The sequence below is a fragment of the Quercus lobata genome, chromosome 2 (assembly GCF_001633185.2).
Source record: "Quercus lobata isolate SW786 chromosome 2, ValleyOak3.0 Primary Assembly, whole genome shotgun sequence".
NCBI lineage: Eukaryota > Viridiplantae > Streptophyta > Magnoliopsida > Fagales > Fagaceae > Quercus > Quercus lobata.
Window position 1 is genome coordinate 97,422,263 of NC_044905.1, and position 18,438 is coordinate 97,440,700.

The following is an 18,438-nucleotide window of genomic DNA, read 5'->3' on the forward strand; positions in this document are numbered from 1 at the left end:
AATTAATTTTTTGTATTTAAATTTTATTTATCTCTTTCACATGTTAGAAAATTTTTATCAATGATTGTTTGACATACTCATAATAATAATTTTTTTTTTTTTTTTTTTTTTTAGTGAAAGAGTTTATAGTTTTAATTGAGTTGAATTTTTATTGGCTCAATATTTTGGGAGCCGTCTTGGAAGTGGGGGAAAATACAAAATCCAAATGGTAATGGAGTGAATATTGTGCTTTATTATAACGGGATGAACGTTGGGCCTATTTCAAGCATTGGCCCTAACGGAGGAAACAAGTCCAGCATTGACTAGTCCATTTTGATAAAGAACATAAAACCTTGGATCATTAGTCAGGCCTAATACCCTTCTAGGCCTCATGTTTTGAGGCGTGTCCGAGCTACTGAGGTAAATCCCATATATAGAAGATAAACTTCTCTAAGGTAGCTTTCTGAAATTTCTTGATGATTCCACAACAACCTCTACATTAATGAAAGTCACCTATCTCGCACCACCACATTTAATGCAAAAGGACAAGCTTGAACCGTATGAAAAGTCTTAGAAATCTCCATTCATAATGAAAACTCAAGAAAGAATAGTCTAATAAGACTAGAAGTTATCTAGATGGATGCTTGAATAGTAAGGAAGACCTCAGAAGTCCCCGTTCATGATGAAAAACCAAGAAAGAATAGCCCGATAAGACCAGAAGTTATCCAAATAGATAAAGAAAAAATATGAAGAAGAAGGGGATAGCTCATATAAAAATGAAAAAAGAAAGAAGAGAGGGAGACAACATAGAATATATATATATATATATATATATATATAGAGAGAGAGAGAGAGAGAGAGAGAGAGAGAGAGAGAGAGAGAAATAGTGTAAACATTCAAAAGCAATATCCTTGTAACAACATATCAAAATAAATAAAGAATAGTTCATTTTGGATGATTTATGTGTTTTTGCCCAAATTTCCCATTATGGATAAATATCAACCCATAACACAAATTAGTTGTGTCGCATGTCTTGCTTAGTGTCCTAAATCACAAAATTAAGGAACATGTTCCTACACAAACTATATTTTTCTTTAAAAAAAATTATCATTTTACAATTTTAAGACATTTTAATAAAATTTTGGGGGTCTTATCACCTTTTAAAATATTTTGGTATAAGTGGTACCTTAGAGTTGGCCCATATATATAGAAAGTAAAGGAAACAACTAACATTTGGATTTAAAGGAGGAAATATTAGTCCAATTAATTTGTCAATTTTGTGTAATGGTTTTACCTTACAATTAATTACTATAATAACAAACTAGACAAATCATGAACACCATTCTTCCAAGCTTTTTGGTTCTCAAATAATAAAGAAAATTCTTAGTTGAACAGCCTCATTGAAAATACTGGACAACTAATCCAAAAGAAACAATGGCAATTCTATTAAAAAATAATTATAACAAGAACCACTGTACTAATCACGTTATGATTCTGTCCTTGGTGAAAATTATTTCAAGATGATCACTGATTTATTTGGATAACATAAAATATATTGTAGTATAGTCATATAACAATTCACATGCTCTATCTACAGTTCATAGAAGCATTTAATCAAACACATAATTTGCATTACAAACCCACAAACGAAAATAGAAATAGAAAATAAAGATAAACTCAAAATAAATCATTAAAAATACTATGAAATAAAATGCACAAACAAATCAAACGAAACCCAAACAAAACCCACACAAATTAAAAACTAAAGTTGCTTTTAATTTTGAAATTCACTATCATTTAATATTGTTAATTACCGAATAGGTGATGAAGGTGCTATAGCAAATATATTATCGCTCTAGAAGTCGATCGAATACACATCCAATGATATATGCATGCCTAAAGAAAATAATTAAGAAAAAATTTATTTAAAAAAAATCCAAATTTCACTGTGCTTGACAGATCGCAAAGAGATAGAGATGTAGTCTTCAGCCTTATATATTTCCATTCCATCAATTGTTGTTAAGCATGCAAGTAGGTCAAAATTGCTTCTAGTTTATTATAAGATTGGGTGAGGAAGAGAGAGCGTGACGGAGTTGAGAGAGACAAACTTTGCTGTGAGAAAGAGAGAAAGAAGAAAAGCTTGGACAAGGAAGAGAGAGTGTGACTGAGTTTCTAGAGACGATGAAGTATTGATAAGAGAGAACTAGAGTGAGGGCGAGGGATTTCTAAATTCTTGGGTTTGTGAGAGGATTTCAAATCCATGGATTTGGACTCCTGAAATCCAAGATGGATTTGGGCTAAATCCAAATCCATTTCTTTTAACTTACCCAAACAAAGGATTTGAATTTGGGGCCCCTCAAATCCAAATTCAAATTCAAATTCAAATCCAGATCCATGCCGTGCAAACAGACCACAAGAGAACTTACATAGTAGGCAGTGACTATGCCAGCAGAATTTCCAGGGACAAGCTTGAGTTGCATATCAATCTTTCCAATTAAATATTCATTCTTGAATTGGAATCCAGAGCCAGAGGCTTTGTTAAGGGAGAGAGTAAGAAGTTCACCATTGTTGAGTATCTTAGCACGGCCATAACCCCATGTAATATCAAAATCTTCATTGGTACAAGTTACTAGCAGAGGCAGAGAATCCCAAGCATGAGAGTACTGATCAACAGCATCCCGGGAAATGTTGAAGGAAAGAAGCCTTGGAAATTTGATAGCGGATAATTGAAATTATGAATAAGAAGCTTATAAAATGGATGGGTGTTCTCGAGAACTTGGGTTGGAATTTACAGTGTAGGAGGAAATGCCATATATAGGAACTAGAAGGTCCATTATTCAAGTCAACTGTGGACAGTTGTTGGGTTTAAGAAATGCACAATATATATTAGCTGCCAAAATGAAAACCGCACTTCCCAGTCCTAGCATGGCACCAACAACTGTTAAAAAGATAATTAGGGAAAATACATTTGTCTATTATGTCGCTCACCATAATCTTTTTTTTTTTTTTGATGACTCATGTGTGAGATGATAGGCAATAGTTTTTCTTCCAATTTTGTTTTCTTTCACTCGAGAGTCTAGAGCAATCTGGTTATGAAAATGGATTAGGTATCATTTTCTGTATGCACGCTACATATACTTAAGTCTTATACTTTAAAAAAAGTTATTATAAAATAAAAATCAATATGTATTGTTGGTCCTTAAAATTTAGTTAATGGGTGATTTTAGTCTATAACATTTAAAGTGATAACTTTTAATTCTTTCAAGGCCAAACTAACAACAAACACCCCTTAGACCTTTCATTTCACAAGGACTTAAAGTGATCACTTTAAGTTTGTTAAAAACTAAAATTGATCATTTAAAAATTTTTTGAAACTAAAAATAGAATACAATTCTCTGTACCACATTTTGTGTTTTACTTTATGTTTTACCAATCACAACTTTTTATATGTTTATTTTTTTTTTCCATTTTAAATTTTGGCTATTTTATAAAAAAAAAGTTAAACAAATATATGATGTGATTGATGGAACATAAAGTGGAATACAAATAATGGTAGATGATTTGTATTCTTAAAAAGCAATCATTTTAGACTTCAATACTAAAATTCAGATGATTTGTATTCCTAAAAACAATCATTTTACACTTCAATACTAAAATTGCTTATGGGCTAAGCTTTTGGTTGTGCCTGAGTGTGTATGTTTTAATCAGAAAGGGTTTGCTGCTTTGAACAATGTCAATTAATATACAATACCATGATACGAAAATAATTAAGTGACAACTGGCAAAGATTTTTTTTTTTTTTGGGTAGAAAGAATAAAAGAATTTGATTATATAAATGGCATAAAAATTAATTAATCAAATGGGAATGTCGAAAAAATAAAAGAATTGATCTACGAGACTACAAACTATATATTATGTTCATTTCTTTAGGACATGGTGCATTCTGGTGGGAGGCCTTGTGGGAATCTCTTTGAGTCTGTGCAGTAATTGTATATCATGTAGTTCTTCTGAACCCATTTCAACCTGTCTTGACTAGTTGAGTCCAATTCTTGTGATAGCCACGCATTGCTAGTGGATGGAGACGAGGGGGAGCTTGAGCTGCAAGATGATATTCCAGAGGACCAAACACATGCATTGGCATTGAAGTTCCTATAGGAGGCAGTGAAAGGAGCTAGTGTCCAGTCTGTTTTAACTAGCCCGCCCCTTGTGGCCCAATCATCAGCATTCCACAGGCTAGAGTAGATCCTCATTGCCTGGTTCTTTGGGAATGGTACACCAATTGACTCAAGGTTCTTGAACTCTCTTAACGGAGTGCCATCCACAGAGAAACTGAAACAGAGAACATACAATTTCATTATTTTTTACAACCTATCAAAATTAAATAAATAAATGATGGAAGACAATTTTGAAACAAGGAGTCTATGGATACAGTAGTTTTCACAGCTGTTAATATGAACTGTTGTGATTGGTGTGCTACAAAAGTAATATTCATGTCAAAGTGACATTGCTCCAATCACAAAAAAATCATGTTCTATTGTGAAAAATATTGTGTCCTTAGTATTAACATTTTGGAAAGGTGGATTTGTAGGTACTTACATGATGCGCTGGGGGTTCCAAAGGATAGAATAGGTGTGGAAATCTGCAGTTGGGTCAAACCAGAGATAGAATTGCTGCTCTCTGTTGCCCTTGCCTTGGCTGAACACATTGGTGTGAATGATGTAAGGATCACCACTCAAATTGCCCAGGAACTCAAAGTCTATCTCATCCCATGTCGACCCTTTTGAGGATAACTGCACACATGAAAGGATGATATATATATTAGCATACCTTTAAGCATGGAATTTATAAATAAAATCGTATTATAGAAGATTGAGACAAATAGTGATATGGCAAGAGAGCTCACATAATAGGCAGTGACTGTGCCAGCAGAGTTTCCAGGGACAAGCTTGAGTTGCATATCAATCTTTCCGAATAAATATTCATTCTTGGATTGGAATCCAGAGCCAGAGGCCTTGTCAAGGGAGAGAGTAAGAAGCTCGCCACTGTTTAGTATCTTAGCACGGCCATCTCCCCATGTGATATCAAAATCTTGGTTCAAGTTACTCGCAGAGGCAAGCGATATTAAAGTGCAAAGCATGAGAGTAATGATCATCAGCATCACTGGAAATGTTGAAGGAAAAGAATCCATGGAAATATGAAAGAGGGTAATTGAAACTATGAGTAAGAAGCTTATGAAATGAAGGGATCGATGAGTGTGGTTGAGAACTTGGATTGGTATTTATAGGGATACGTTTCGTTAGGCCAAAGTAGGAGAGGAAGTAGCATAGGAAGGTCCATTAGTCAAGTCAGCTATGGACAGTTGTTGGGCGAGTTACAAGATATTGGCTGTCAAATTGAACTCAAAATTCCGCCTTAATTTCCTAGTCCTAGCGAGCATCGGACGCGGTTTTGCGTTACGCGATAATTTCATACTAATGAGACGAGTTGGGTGTTGCATCACTAGCAGATATATGCTTGTTGCTTGTTGAAAAATAAAAGTCAAAAGAAGAAGATATGTACATGCGTTTGCACCGACTGCTGCAGTTAACACCGGCTAAGACATTAAAAAACAGATGATCTTATCTCATTGCCAAAAAGTTTTTATTTTTTATTACTTTTTTCTTTTTGGTTGAGGGTTGGGGCGTTTCAAAATCAAAATTTTATTTGGTACAAAATTCAATTTTTAATCCTCTCACTTTACTTCCGTTCAAATCAATAATTTAACTTTGTTAAATACAAAACAATGTCATTTAATGGCTCTTTGACCACTCAATTTGGACAGAGACTAACAAAAAGACTTAATTGAACAAAGTTAACAGTTAGATAATTGAATTAAATAAAAGTAAAGTTAAAAAACTATATTTATGCAATTTCAAATTGTATAATTTGTAAGTCAGTTTTTTATTTAATATGATGTATACTTCATATATATCAAAATCTAGTTTTGAGTATGGTTTTTTCTCATGATAAACACCAAGTTTATTTAAAGAAGAAGGATACATATTAAGCAGACTTTATCTCTAGCTAGGTCCCTAATTACATTAATAGAAGACGAAATTGAGATTGCAACTAGCCTAAAACTTGTCTCAAAAGCTTAAACAAATGAATTTAGACCCAATTATGTATTCAAAGAAGAAATAAACTAATCACACCACTCATACATGAATTTTACAGCAATATTAATATAATATAAGCAACTTAACAGTTTCAAATAGAGATTAGTTGATTACAGAAAACATCACATCACTACTGGAATTAATTATATGCCATACATAGGTTGTCCTCTCTATTTAAATTGGTAAGAAAGATAGTGAATATTTTACTTGGGGTAGAGGGTCAAATACTTCATTTAACTGTCCCATTGGCACGTGCTTTAATTAATAAAAAGATGTGGAAGTGGCTTTGGTGTCTACGGCTGGTTTCTAGGGTCACTGGTGGGATTGTGATAGCCATTTATTTGGGTGCAAGGATTAATATTAGCAGTCACCTTAACTTGCAACGATAAATATTAGCAGTCACCTTTACTTGAGTAACTTCGGTAGAGTTTGGATCCACGTTTCTGCGTCCACGTTTGCCTTTATTTTATTTTATTTTATTTTTATAAGATCCTATGAACAGTGCACCAGGGCATATGAAAAAAAAAAAAAGTAAACAGTAATTTTTCACACATTTAAAAATTATTTTGCTATAGTATTTTCAGTTTTTGATTTTCAGTAAAATAAGTTGTATCCAAACGGACCCTTTTTATTAATGATTGCCCCCCGAAAAAAAAAAAAAAAAAAAGTTTGGGATATAATATATTTGGTTATTTATACATTATACTCCATACATGTGTGTTTGAAGTTTGCTAAATTCAAATAACCTATTTGCATAGTACTTATTGAAAGAAATGGTTTTTGGCAATTTTTATGTTAAATGTGTTACAAAAGAAAAAAAAAACTAATTTATTTAAAAAAGCTACAAGTTAGATTGTTTTCAAAAAGTTGATTGTCGTTCAAATCCCAAATGCACATTGTAATGCAAAATGTTCAACTTCTAAACTCTTGTACTATATGAATATTTCATAACACATCCGCAATTATGACCAGATCCTCCGACCAACTTCAAGAACCTTTTGAAGCTTTTTTTCACAGCAACAGGTTTGTATAATAGCAACGTGGCTAATGGCTTCACTGTTGATTACTATTCACCAAGAATACCATCTTCAGGTCTACTTCTTCAATATCAGTATGATAGTGAAATGGACAAAAACACAAATAGCTCTCACTCTCTCTCTCCTGTTTTAGTCGTCCCTCGAATCTGGGCTTAACTAGATCATTTGCAAGACCTTATAGGAATCTAGTTCAACAATTTTTGATAGATCGAACAACTGTTGAACATAATAGAAACTCCTCTTTCTTTGAGTTGGACCTGGGTCTTCTTCAATGTTGAGTGTTGACTGTGTTAGTCTCTTACTCTCTTATATAAATATTGAAACCTTGTATGCTATTGCCAAATGTAATTAACATTTTTCATGGCTAGTGATTTGCTTAAAATACAATTTTTACTATTTAGTGAATATTCCTGTCTTTCCTTACAATTTCTCATTGATTATTTTAGCTTATATATTTAAAGAAAAAAAGTGGTTTTAATTTATTTATAGAAATACTACAAATTTCTCCGATTCTGTTTATTTAGAAAGTTCCAATTTTTATTTTAAGCATGGATCAAACAAGAGGGTAAATTTATTGAAAGGAATCAAAGAGTTGAATGTAATATTTGTTTGAACTGTAGTATTATGATACGTGGTCTTTGATATGGACCGAAATGAATTGGATATATTTTGGAAATTAACTGTATATAATTTAACTGTGCTTTGAATGAAAGAAAAGTATTTTAATCTTTATTACTTTTTATGCCTATTGGAGATGCTTGCAGTAGTGTAGCTATATTGCAATATTACTAAATTTTAGTTCCTCAAACACTAAAAGATACTCCAGCAGTGGAGCCAAATCTATTTTTTTTTAGTTCCACTGCTACAGTGTACATCTATAGATAGATGTGCATTGTTCATGAGAGCTAAAATTTTTTTTTTTTTTAATTTTATTTGAACGGTGATTAAAATAATAAAAATGCCTCTCTCTCTCTCAGTCACTTCGTACTCTTCGACCCACACCTCCGCCGGCCTCAACGTCATCGGCCTAAGTTGACCCAAGCCCCAAGCCTCCGACACACGCCTCCGCCGGCCTCAACATCACCACCCAAGTCGACCCAAGCCCTAAGCCGTCGATCCACGTCTCCGACCCACGCCTCCACCCACTTCTCTTCCCCCGATCAGACCCATGCAGACACTGTCCTCCCCAAGCCGCAAGCCACCGCTGCCGCCCATCTCTCTATTCTCTTTGTTGTGATTGAGTTTTTTTATTTTTATTTTTTATTTTTTTTTATGTATTTTCATATGGGTTTGGTGGCTGTGGTGGTGGTGGTTGATTTTGGCTATGGTAATGGTGGTGGATGATTTTGACAGTGGGTTTGTGGATTTTGGTTGTGGTGGTGGTGGATGATTTTGGCTTTGGCAGTGAGTTTTGTGGATTTTGGCTATAGGTTGTGGTTGCGGTTGTCATGGTTGGTGGTTTGTGGTGACTGGTGGTGATGGGGTTGTGATTGTGGTTGTGGTATTTTTTTTTTTTTTTCTATGTTGTGTTGTGGTTGCCAAAGTAGAGTGGTGGTTGTGACCAGTGGTGGTGGTGGTGGTGGTGGTGGTTGTGGGTGTGGCTGATAGTAGAGGTGGTTGTGGTTGGTGCTGTGGATTTTTTTTGGTAGTGAGATATATTATTTTATTGTAGAGGATATATTATTTTATTGTAATGTTTATATTATTTTATTATGTTGAAAACTAAAATAGATCTCCTGTTGCAACATGTGTATAGATAAAATAACTTTTGGTGGAGCTAAAAAGATAAATTTTTAACTCCCCTGTTGTGGATGCTCTAATGTTAACTTTATAGACTAACAACAGGCAGCTTTTTTTTGTTTTTTTTGGTTGAGGAAAAACAATAGGCAGACTTGGAAAACAGGTGTTAACTCGGAGGTAATGTGCAAAAGAGCAATGCAAAAGAATTGTATATAGTTAGTTAGGCAACGTTTGAAATAATAAAAGAAAGTAGCATCTCAAGTTTTAGAAACTCGAGATCCATATTACAAAAAGGCCACATAGATCTCGAGTCTTTAAGACTCGAGTTTCATGCGAAAAAAATTTCACCTATAGTGGCGTTTTTAAGCCTTTCAGTGACATTTTAAAGCCCTATAGCGGCGTTTTCCTGGAAATTTTTTTTCATAAGTACAGATTTATGGAGTCCTATAGTGGCGTTTTTAAGCCCTATAGTGACGTTTTATAGACATAGAGCGGCGTTTTTATTCAATTTATGGAAATCGAGTCTTTAAAACTCGATTTTCAGCTTAATTTTTTTCCCCTTTAGACTAATCCACTTACAAATCGAGACTTAAAAACTCGATTTTTATCTTGGAACTCGAGTTTTAGACACTCGAGATGCTAGTTTTCAACATTGTTTTGAAACGTGACAATTAACTAAATTTTTTAATATTTATTGTTATTTAGAAAAAAAAATTCTGTTAACTCGTGTATTTGGTTTTGACCTATCAAATATGGGTTAAAAAATGTATGCACCAAGGTCAGTTACCACACGTTAGAAACCATACTGCACTATTAGGCTTGAAGCCTTGGATCAGTCGGCTAAACTATGGTTGGTTATCCCTGGGCCAGATTAACTGTTAGACTGGCCTTAAATGTGTTTTATTTTTATTTTTTAGGTCAGAATGGGTTGGGCCTAAATGTGTGTGTTTTAATCAGAATGGGTTTGCAGCTTTGAACAAAGTCAAATAATAGACAATACTGTGATATGAAAATAGGCGACAAATGAAAAGAATAAAATAATTTGACTATATCATTGGCGCATACAAATTAATTAATCAAATGGGAATGTCAAAAAATAAAAGAATTGATGTACAAGCTATATATTTTCTTTTCTGTTCCCTATGACTTGGTGCATTCTAGAGAGAGGCCTTGGGGGAATCTCTTTGTATCTGTGCAGTAATTGTATATCATGTAGTTCTTCTGAACCCATTTCAGCCTGTCTTGACTAGTTGAGTCCAACTCTTGTGAGAGCCACGCATTGCTAGTGGATGCAGAAGAGGGAGAGCTTGAGCTGCAGGATGATACTCCAGAGGACCAAACACATGCATTGGCATTGAAGTTCCTATAGGAGGCAGTGAAAGGAGCTTGTGTCCAGTCTGTCTTGACTAGCCCACCCCTTGTGGCCCAGTCATCAGCATTCCACAGGCTAGAGTAGATCCTCATTGCCTGGTTCTTTGGGAATGGTACACCAATTGACTCCAGGTTCTTGAACTCTCTTATGGGAGTGCCATCCACAGAGAAACTGAAACAGAGAACATAGAATTTCATTAGCTTGTACAACTTGTCAAAAATAAATAAATAAATTGACGGAAGACTACAATTTTGAAACAGTAAGTCTATATGAATACAATGGTTTTTACAGCTGCTATTATGAACTTTCGTGATTGGTGCACAACAAAAATACTATTCAGGTAAAAGTAATGTTGCTCCAATCACAACCAATCATGTTCCACTGCGAAAAATGTTGTGTCCTTGGTATTAAACATTTTCGAAAGGTGGATTTGTAGATACTTACATGATGCGCTGGGGGTTCCAAAGGATAGAATAGGTGTGGAAATCTGCACTTGGGTCAAACCAGAGATAGAATTGCTGCTCTCTGTTGCCCTTGCCTTGGCTGAACACATTGGTGTGAATGATGTAAGGATCACCACTCAAATTGCCAAGGAACTCAAAGTCTATCTCATCCCATGTTGACCCTTTTGAGGATAACTGTAAATTCACACGTAAAAAGATGATATATATTAGTATACCTTGAAGCATGGAATATATAAATAAAATTGTATTATAGAAGATTGAGGCAAATGATGATATAGCAGGAGAACTCACATAGTAGGCAGTGACTGTGCCTGCAGAGTTTCCAGGGACAAGCTTGAGTTGCATATCAATCTTTCCGAATAAGAATTCATTCTTGGATTGGAATCCAGAGCCAGAGGTTTTGTCAAGGGAGAGAGTAAGAAGCTCGCCACTGTTGAGTATCTTAGCACGGCCATCACCCCATGTAATATCAAAATCTTGGTACAAGTTACTAGCAGAGGCAGACAATATTAAAGAACCAAGCATAAGAGTACTGATCATCAGCATCACTGGAAATGTTGAAGGAAAAGAAGCCATGGAAATATGAAAGAGGGTAATTGAAAATACGAGTAAGAAGAGCTTATGAAATGAAGGGATCGATGAATATGGTTGAGAACTTGGATTGGTATATATAGTGAGAAGTGAATAGTGATACGTTTCGTAAGGCCAAAGTCGGGAGAAATTATAATTTCTCCAAAGTCGGAGAGGAAGTAGCATAGGAAGGTCCACTAGTCAAGTCAGCTATGGACAGTTGTTGGGTTTAAGAGATAGCTGTCAAAACTCAAAAGCGTTTTTCCTAGTCCTAATAGTAACAACTCAATCACAAATTTTCTACCAAAAATAAAACTCATAGAAAAAAAAATTAAGGACAAGAATTTTTTGGTTGTCAGAATCAGACTCAACCTAACCCTTTTGTTTTTTTTGGGTTATATCATTGTGGGTGATGGGACGCGGTTTTGGTTTTGGTTTTGCATTGATACTGCACAGTACGCATCACAAAGCTGCTTCTTAGCTGGGTTAGCATTAGCCCATCATCATCATTATTATTATTACTAGGAAAAAAAAAAAAAAAAATGTAGCTACTGTAGCTACAGCGCCTCTTGGAACTGTAGCTATTGTTAAAAAAAAAAAAAAAGGGACAAAGTGGCTCACCAAAATGACACTGTAGATAAACAATGCAAAAACACTGAATGGACATTGCTAAAATACTGTAGCGGCATTGCGGCTTTTTACAAAACATTTATTTTCAGTTGTGGTTGGTCACAATTTCATATTTTATTATTTTATTTTGACTTATAAGAAATTGACATTTCAATAATTGTGAAAATATTGTAAAATTTATTGTGTCAGTATAACAGTATATATAAAAGGGGGAAAAAAAAATGAACGGAAGACTGAAGAAAAAAAAAAAAAAAGTGCCTCACGAAAATTTCACTGTAGGCGAACAATGAATAAACAGTGATTTAACACTGAATGCACAATGTTAAGTCACTGTAGCGGCATTGCCGCTTTTTATATATAAGAAAAAAAAGTACAAATAGAAGACAGAAAAAAAAAAAAAATGTAAGCTACTGTACTACGCGCCTCTTGGAACTATAGCTACTATTCAAAAAAAAAAAAAAAAAAAGACAAAGTGGCTCACCAAAATGACACTGTAGATGAACAATGCAAAAACACTTAATGAACATTGCTAAAATATTGTAGTGGCATTGCGGCTTTTCACAAAAGATTTATTTTCAGTTGTGGTTGATCACAATTTCATATTTTATTTTGACTTATAAGAAATTGACATTTTAATAATTCTGAAAATATTGTGAAATTTATTGTGTCAGTATAACAATATATATAAAAAAAAAAAAAAAAAAAAAAAAAAAAAAAAAAAAAAAAAAAAGACAAGTGCCTCACGAAAATTTCACTGTAGGCGAACAGTGAATAAACAGTGATTTAACACTGAATGTACAGTATTAAATCACTGTAGCGGCATTCCCGCTTTTTATATATAAGATTATTATTTAGTGAAGCATATTATATAGTGTTATATGTGCCTATTTTAAATTGTTCTCTTTCTGCGACATATGTGATTGTTAAAAAAATGAAAGTCAAAAGAAGAAGATATGTGCATGCGTTAGCACCGACGGCTGGAATCATCACCGACAAGGACATAAAAAAACAAATTATCTTATCCCATTGCACAAAAGTTACTCTTTACTTTTTTATTCTGTCTTTTTGGTTGAGGGTCGGGGCGTTTCAAAAGGAAAACTCAAAATATTATTTAGGAATTAGGAGAAAGTGAGGAAAAAAAAAAAAAAAAATCATTGGAATACATTGAATCATTGGAATACATTAAATCCTAGACTTTTAAAGGGAAGACTTGAGAAATTTTGTTCTCACTTCATACCTCCTAAATTTTGGAAAAGTTGCACTTACATTTTTTGAACTTTTATTTTAGTCAATTTAATATATAAATTGAGTAATATTATAATTATAAACTATTTTACAACATACTTACAAAATATTGATATGACCAATCTCTTATTGGTTTTCATTAGTCTTGTCCAACCCACCAGCTAGATTGACCCACTCGCTCAAACTGACTAGACCTACTTGAAAATTGCTGAATCTGAGGGAACCCATCCAATCCGACCCAAGTCCTTCACTAGTTGGCAGCAGGTCTAGAAATTGCACACCCAATTTGGTTGGGTCAGTTCCAGGTTGGGCACAAACTTGACCCTGTCTGACCCAAGGATACCCCTAATTTTCATTTAGCCCATCATTAATATTACTTTTTCATTCAACAATAATCACTCACCACATCAACAATTTGTTATTTTTTTTATAAAATAGTTTGTATTATTCATATAAATTTGGTAATGTAGTAAATAGATCTCTTAACTTTTTCTTTTGCCAATTTAATACATAAACTTTGATACTATAGCAATAAGACACCCTTAACTTTTTTCCTATCACCAATATAAAATTTTTGAGACCAAGTAATCAACAAAAATATAATTAAAGGGATCTTACTACAAAAACATAAAAATATAGAGGGTTTATTTGTTATAGTCCTAATGTTTGTGTACTAAATTGGCTAAAATAAAAATTAAGGGGTGTAAATGAAATTATCCAAATTAAGTTCAAGAGGTGTCAAGGCATTTTATCTAGACAATTTAAACTAGACTTTCATATGCATGCATTTTATGTGTGATGGTCAGACTTGTTTGGAGTTTATTTAGGTATTTATGAAAGTCTAGGGTTTACAATGTCATATTAAAAAGTGTATGGTTTTTTTGGTTCTTTCCCCTTTTATTTAACATGATGTGTACTCCATGCCAAAATGTGGTTATAAATACGGTTTTTTTCCCTTGATAAACAACAAGTTTATTTAAAAAAGAGGGTTACATTATAAGGCATGAGCCAAAGTTCATCTCTAGCTAGGGCCCTAATCACAATAGAAGGTTTAACTGAGATGGCGACTTTGTCCCAGACCAATTACAGTTGAAGCCCCGACTTATCAAATAGTGAGTTGGCTCATTCGTGTCATGGCTTTATATCAATAAATAAATGTTTGTTGGGGGGAGAGAACACATTGGAGAAATTTTAATTTAGCAGTTAAGTATAATATATAGAAACACTACTTTGTCTAAAAACTTAAACCAATGAGTATGGTCACAATTATTTTTTATTAACTACTTATACTTCTTATTAGTATCCAATATAGGCTTTACTACTTAATTAACCACATCACTTACATGTAAATATTACAACATTATAGGAATATAGTATTAATATAAAGTATTTATCATTAAAACTATTTTATGGTATAAACAGTTTCAAACATAAGTTGATTTTATAGAAAAATAAATAGATGAATTATGTGTTGGGAGTAATACACAAAGTAATAAAGGAAGAATAAGGATAACACAAAAGTCAAACAGAAATAAACTACTTGGAGGCATAAAATTGTTATCTTTAGACAATATTTGCCCTAACACTCTTGTTATTAAAGGATTATCGCAAACTTGTCCATAGGATACAACCAAGTTGTTGGGCTCTACAGATAGCAATTTTGGAAAATAACCACAGGGTTTTTTGTGTTTCTCTCTAACTTACTATTTTTTGAACATAAGTCTTAATTTATACCCATAGGGTTATATTCCATCAAAAGGCACGTATAAAGAGTTAAAATGTTTTATAAAACCGTTCACAAGGTTTGAAACCTCTTCAAATGTTCAGAACAGTTACCAAAAAATTCTGCGGAAAACTCAGTTTTACGAGTTATGATCGATCGAGAGTTCCTTTCGATTGATCGAATGCACTTTTCGATCGATTGAATAAGAATCAAATAGCGATCGAATCATCTAGTGACTCCAGGATTATTTTCTTTATCATTTTGATCGACAAGCAAAAACTTCGACTGATCGAAAATCCTTTAGTTCGAATTTCAATTAGAAAATTCCAAAACTTAAATTTTCACTTTATGAAACAATACTCTCCAAACTCAGATATCATTATTACAACTTATCCATGTATATACCTATATATGCAACATTACGTGCCCTACATAGATTGTCCTCTCTGATTCAATTGCTAAGACGGGTATTGAAGTATTTTACATGTGGTTGAGGGTCAAATGCTTCATTTAACTATCCCATTGGCATGTGCTTTGATCAATAAAAAGATGTGGAAGTGGCTTTGGTGTTTATGGGTGCAAGGGCTAATTAAAATTAGTAAGTAGTCGCCTTTAGTTGCCGTGACTAAGTATGATTGCAGAAAAAAAAAAATGGTTTGGATGTGATGTATTTGCCAATTTATACTAAATATAATGTAAGGTAAAAATGTTCACACCTATTTATATTAGATGAATGTATGAGTGTGTTGATGTTAAAAAAAAAAAAAAAAAATGATGAATGTATGAGTGTAATGTTCAACCTGTGAAATTAATCGCATAATAATCATGCACTTGTTGTTATGACTAATGAGTGTTATGTTCAACCTATTACTGATTGCATAATAAGCATGCACAATATCCCACAATATGCCAACAATGATAAGCATGACTTCACTGTAAAAAAAGCATGCCCTGTTATAGTCCAAACAAATTAAGCAAAATCAATTCAAAGTTGAAGTGTCGATCGGCCAGCTTTTGGTATTTTATATAGTCACACAACTTGTATTTGCAGGCTAGGTTTCCTAGCGGTGTGCTATGTGTGAGCGAGAGATCTTTGGATGCATTTTGGGTTTGGGTATTGTATCGGGTGTCTTTATGTCACCTTTAATATGCTTATATTGTCAATGAAACTTTTATCTTCAATGTCACCATATATTTAGCCTTAAGCTTAAGGTAAAGTCATGTAAATTTTTGTGCTAAAACTTAAAAGTAATTGGTTGTTTTATTTTTCTATTTCTATTTTGCTCACTATAATAGTATAATACCCACATTAAGCATTTTTTTTTAGGAAAACATATATTATACTACCCACATTAAGCATTTTTTTTTAGGAAAACATATATTATACTACCCACATTAAGCATTTTTTTTTAGGAAAACGTATATTATACCATGCACAGATTAAAAGATATTATATATATATATATATATATATATATAGAGTTTAGGTTTTACACGATATAACTATATAACTTTAAGCAATATTACACCATTTAATATTTTTTAATTGAATGCAAACTTAAACAAATCTATCGTTAAATTATCTTTACATATTCATCATGTTTACAAAATTTCAAAATGATTAAAAATTAATAACCATGTTATCAATTAATTTTTTAAATTCAAATTTTTGTGTTTAAAATAATGCACAAAAAATGAGTTTATAAATTAAATAGTAAATAACATCTCATTGATATATAGAACATAATTCAATAGTGAGATTTTCAAAATATGAATTTTATAACAAGTTATTTGGTAATGTAACATTACTTAGACTTAGAGTTATACTAGGTATAACTTGAACCGAACTCTATACATAGGTACATACACACAGAAAATCGATATTTAATAATTTTTTAATCAGATTAAGATATATAATATATATTATACAAGCTTACAATAATATTATCTCACAAGATAATAAGAGTGGCTAATAAGAGTGCGACAAATAATCAACCCGCAAAGTGAAAACTAAGACCAATATATAAGAAAGAAAGAAAAAAAAAAATCCACGGCCTAGGTACTATGTTATCTTGTAGTTTCTTCCATCTCTACTATGCATTGGTAATGGCACACTCTGGAGGAAAGCCCTGTGGGAAGCGTTTGGTGTCTGTGCAGTAGTTATAAATCATGTAATTTTTCTGCACCCACTTCAGCCTGGCTTGGCTTGTGGTATCCAAATCTTCTTTCATCCATGTATTATTGTTGGAAGTTCTTGAAGATGGAGACTTTGAACTACAAGAAGATGAACCAGAAGACCATAAACATGCTTTGGCATTGAAGTTCCTATATGATGCAGTAAAGGGAGCTTGTGTCCAATCTGTCTTCACAAGCCCTCCTCTTGTTGCCCAATCGTCTGCGTTCCAGAGGCTAGAGTATAACCTCATGGGCTGTTTCTTTGGGAATGGAATGCCAATTGACTCAGAGTTCTTGAACTTTCTAATGGGAGTACCATCCACAGAGAAGCTGAAATGTGCAGCAAAATAGCAAGTTAATGCAAAGTTGAAAAAAAAGCCATGAAATAAAATTTCATGCTCAAAGAATTTTAATACATATTAAAAAATGATAAATTTGATTAGTTAAATTTTATTTTGTCAATCCTCTTAGTCCAGACTCTGCTTTGATATCATAATATTAATCAATTTATACTGTTAGAAAACGGTTAATTTAACAATTTAACCATTATTCTAACTGATACAGAGTGTTCTTACATGATGACTTGTGGATTCCAAAGAACAGAGTAGGTGTGGAAATTAGACGTGGGGTCAAACCAAAGGTAGAATTGTTGCTCTCTGTTTCCTTTGCCTTGGGTGAATATGTTAGTGTGAAGAATGTAAGGATCACCGCTTAGATTACCCAAGAATTCAAAGTCTATCTCATCCCATGTTGACCCTTTTGAAGATAACTGCAAGTCAAGCACAGAAATATATACTTGTATTAGTCAAAAAAGTACATAATATAAGAAGAAAAAAAGGATTGAGGCAGGCAAGTCCTATAGTGCAAGGGTACTTACATAGTATGCAGTTACTGTGCCTGCAGAGTTTCCAGGGACAAGTTTGAGCTGCATGTCAATCTTACCAAAGAGAAATTCATTCCTGGATTGAAAGCCAGAGCCAGAGGCCCTATCAAGTGAGAGAGTAAGAAGTCCCCCATTGTTGAGTATCTTACCACGACCATCACCCCAAGTGACATCAAAGTTCTGATTAAGGCTACCTGCATAGGCAACCAAAGCATAGCTAGCCAAGAAAGTTAGTAACAGCTTCAATGTTGAAGAAGAGGGAGCCATGGAGAGATTTTCTTTTGTTATTGTTATTATTATTGATGAGGGTGGGACAGAAGAGGGTTGAGATGGGAGAGAAATAATGTTGGGTTGGTGAAGATTGTGGTGCATGGAATTGGCATTTTAAAGGAGGGAAAAGGTAAGTGAGAAGTGAGAACGTTATTGGAAGGGTGCCTCCCAATGTCAAGTTGTGGGGTTTCTATT

At 33.4% G+C, this 18,438-nt stretch overlaps 3 protein-coding genes across 3 annotated transcripts; all 3 read right to left on the bottom strand.

Moving 5' to 3' along the window:
• Positions 1-3,762: 3,762 nt before the first annotated feature.
• On the bottom strand, positions 3,763-5,218 carry LOC115977405 (xyloglucan endotransglucosylase/hydrolase protein 22-like). Its single transcript, XM_031099234.1, has 3 exons — positions 4,883-5,218; positions 4,576-4,769; positions 3,763-4,308 (listed from the first exon to the last, which is right to left on the bottom strand). Exons 1-3 carry the CDS (start codon positions 5,165-5,167, stop codon positions 3,906-3,908), a joined length of 882 nt encoding a protein of 293 aa, XP_030955094.1. The 5' UTR covers positions 5,168-5,218; the 3' UTR covers positions 3,763-3,905.
• A 4,717-nt stretch (positions 5,219-9,935) lies between these two features.
• On the bottom strand, positions 9,936-11,373 carry LOC115977406 (xyloglucan endotransglucosylase/hydrolase protein 22-like). The gene is made up of 3 exons (XM_031099235.1): positions 11,039-11,373; positions 10,728-10,921; positions 9,936-10,454 (listed from the first exon to the last, which is right to left on the bottom strand). Exons 1-3 carry the CDS (start codon positions 11,321-11,323, stop codon positions 10,052-10,054), a joined length of 882 nt encoding a protein of 293 aa, XP_030955095.1. The 5' UTR covers positions 11,324-11,373; the 3' UTR covers positions 9,936-10,051.
• A 5,302-nt stretch (positions 11,374-16,675) lies between these two features.
• LOC115977407 (probable xyloglucan endotransglucosylase/hydrolase protein 23) lies at positions 16,676-18,438 on the bottom strand. The gene is made up of 3 exons (XM_031099237.1): positions 17,968-18,438; positions 17,666-17,859; positions 16,676-17,420 (listed from the first exon to the last, which is right to left on the bottom strand). The coding sequence occupies exons 1-3, from the start codon at positions 18,343-18,345 to the stop codon at positions 17,009-17,011; spliced, it is 984 nt and encodes a 327-aa protein (XP_030955097.1). The 5' UTR covers positions 18,346-18,438; the 3' UTR covers positions 16,676-17,008.

Coding starts and splice junctions, on each gene's coding strand:
- LOC115977405 (XM_031099234.1), bottom strand. CDS start 5,167: ATGGATTCTTTTCCTTCAACATTTCCAGTGATGCTGATGATCATTACT. Junction 4,770..4,882: donor GCACAGTCACTGCCTATTAT/GTGAGCTCTCTT, acceptor TCATGTGTGCAG/TTATCCTCAAAAGGGTCGAC. Junction 4,309..4,575: donor TGGAACCCCCAGCGCATCAT/GTAAGTACCTAC, acceptor TCTCTGTTTCAG/TTTCTCTGTGGATGGCACTC.
- LOC115977407 (XM_031099237.1), bottom strand. CDS start 18,345: ATGCACCACAATCTTCACCAACCCAACATTATTTCTCTCCCATCTCAA. Junction 17,860..17,967: donor GCACAGTAACTGCATACTAT/GTAAGTACCCTT, acceptor CTTGACTTGCAG/TTATCTTCAAAAGGGTCAAC. Junction 17,421..17,665: donor TGGAATCCACAAGTCATCAT/GTAAGAACACTC, acceptor TGCACATTTCAG/CTTCTCTGTGGATGGTACTC.
- LOC115977406 (XM_031099235.1), bottom strand. CDS start 11,323: ATGGCTTCTTTTCCTTCAACATTTCCAGTGATGCTGATGATCAGTACT. Junction 10,922..11,038: donor GCACAGTCACTGCCTACTAT/GTGAGTTCTCCT, acceptor GTGAATTTACAG/TTATCCTCAAAAGGGTCAAC. Junction 10,455..10,727: donor TGGAACCCCCAGCGCATCAT/GTAAGTATCTAC, acceptor TCTCTGTTTCAG/TTTCTCTGTGGATGGCACTC.